At 35.6% G+C, this 1,569-nt stretch overlaps 1 protein-coding gene across 1 annotated transcript; it reads left to right on the forward strand.

Moving 5' to 3' along the window:
• Positions 1-627: 627 nt before the first annotated feature.
• LOC143540456 (DNA-directed RNA polymerases II and V subunit 8A-like) lies at positions 628-1,569 on the forward strand. The gene is made up of 4 exons (XM_077033510.1): positions 628-725; positions 800-936; positions 1,278-1,375; positions 1,461-1,569. The coding sequence occupies exons 1-4, from the start codon at positions 653-655 to the stop codon at positions 1,567-1,569; spliced, it is 417 nt and encodes a 138-aa protein (XP_076889625.1). The 5' UTR covers positions 628-652.

The raw sequence follows: 1,569 nt of genomic DNA on the forward strand, positions 1-1,569 counted from the left end.
TTTTATATCTAATATGTAAACGAATCGAGTTCGAGCTCGGTTCGTTTCGAGCTTTTTCCCTAAAGTTAGAGCTTGGCTATCGTTTATTATTTATTAATGTATACACATTTTAGTTTCTTTTATATATTTCGAGAAACCGTTAAACGAGCTCGAGCTCATTTGCCCATAAGAGTTAAAACTTAAAGGTACACAAGCTCGAGCTCCAACGCATTAACCAAACGAGCTTTGTTTTGAGTTTCAGCTCGTTTCGAGCTCTTTTACTAAAGTTTGAGATTCGCACTTGTTTATTATTTATGATACTATATACACATTTTAATTACCTTTATATATTACGAGAAAACCCTTAAACGAGCCTAAGCTCAGCTCGAGCCCGGTTGTCCAAAAGAGCTAAAACTTAAAGATACACAAGGCCTTATATTTTATTTTTCATTTGTTTTTTAATAATAGTTTGCCATGGCTTCGGCCATTCATTTCACAAGGCTCGTTAAGGCTCGATCTTCCTATATAAGGCTCAAGCTCGTGCGCGATAACTAAATGGGTTTAGTTAAGGCTAGGCTTGTTTCGGGCTTTTTATCTATCCCATCACGAGTGGCTTGGCTTGTTTGTGCTTCGTCTTATTAGTTCTTTTTATTTGGGCCAAATTGCAACAAGGATGGTGAATCCTCACTTTGATGATACCATTAAGGTTATTGGGGTGGATGCCGATGGTAAAAATTATGACAAAGGTAAAAAAAAGTTTGATTTTTGGTTAATTATATTATTATTGTGAAAAATAATAGTGATATAAACATGCCATCAGTTTCGCATGTTCAAGCAAAAGGGGAGGAATCTGATATGCACATTGTGCTGGATGTGAACTCACAATTGTACCCTATGCACGCGGGAGAGAAATATCGGATGGTTTTGTCTCAAACTTTGAACGAGGATGGATCGGGTGTTGTAGCTGGTTTGGAGGTAAGCTATTTTATACAACATGATATTTTAACAGTTTTTGTTTATGGGGAGTGTTTGGTTCGTTGGAGTTCGATGATAACAGTTGAGAATAAAGGGAATTTGAATTGTCCAAACATATCACAATTCCAATTTCTTTAACAGATTTCAATTTCTCAAAAATCGTTTGCGAACCGAACACCCCCTCTTTGTCTTTAGCAGTAATAGATATTATTTAATGCTACTTGTAGCGGTTTCTATTAAAAGGAATCTAAATTATATTCCTAATCTTTTTAGTTTGTAGAACTCGTTAGAATTGGAATATGTGATAACACGTCTGCTTACAGGGAAGCAAGAAATCACTCGCCGATAGATTTGAGTACGTGATGCACGGGCTATTTTACAAGATCTCAGATGATAAGAACCAGAGTGGTGATGTTGAAGTGTATGTATCTGTTTACTTTCATTTACATATATGTTTATTTTCGATTTCATAATTTGTGTTATAACTAACTTTTGTTAATCTAAAGGGCTGTATACATATCATTTGGAGGGCTTCAACTGCCAATGACGCGAAGATGGGTAAGTTTAAGGTTGATCAAAGGTTGTTTCTTCTTCTGCTCAAGGAATAAATGTTAA

Source organism: Bidens hawaiensis, unplaced genomic scaffold (genome assembly GCF_021521415.1).
Source record: "Bidens hawaiensis isolate Kalapana, Puna unplaced genomic scaffold, B.hawaiensis_p1.1 tig00012231_1, whole genome shotgun sequence".
NCBI lineage: Eukaryota > Viridiplantae > Streptophyta > Magnoliopsida > Asterales > Asteraceae > Bidens > Bidens hawaiensis.

Excerpts from the sequence above, each read along its gene's own strand:
- LOC143540456 (XM_077033510.1), top strand. The coding sequence starts at position 653 with ATGGTGAATCCTCACTTTGATGATACCATTAAGGTTATTGGGGTGGAT. Across the intron at positions 937-1,277 it reads TGAACGAGGATGGATCGGGT|GGAAGCAAGAAATCACTCGC; the intron begins GTTGTAGCTGGT and ends GTCTGCTTACAG. Across the intron at positions 1,376-1,460 it reads CAGAGTGGTGATGTTGAAGT|GGCTGTATACATATCATTTG; the intron begins GTATGTATCTGT and ends GTTAATCTAAAG.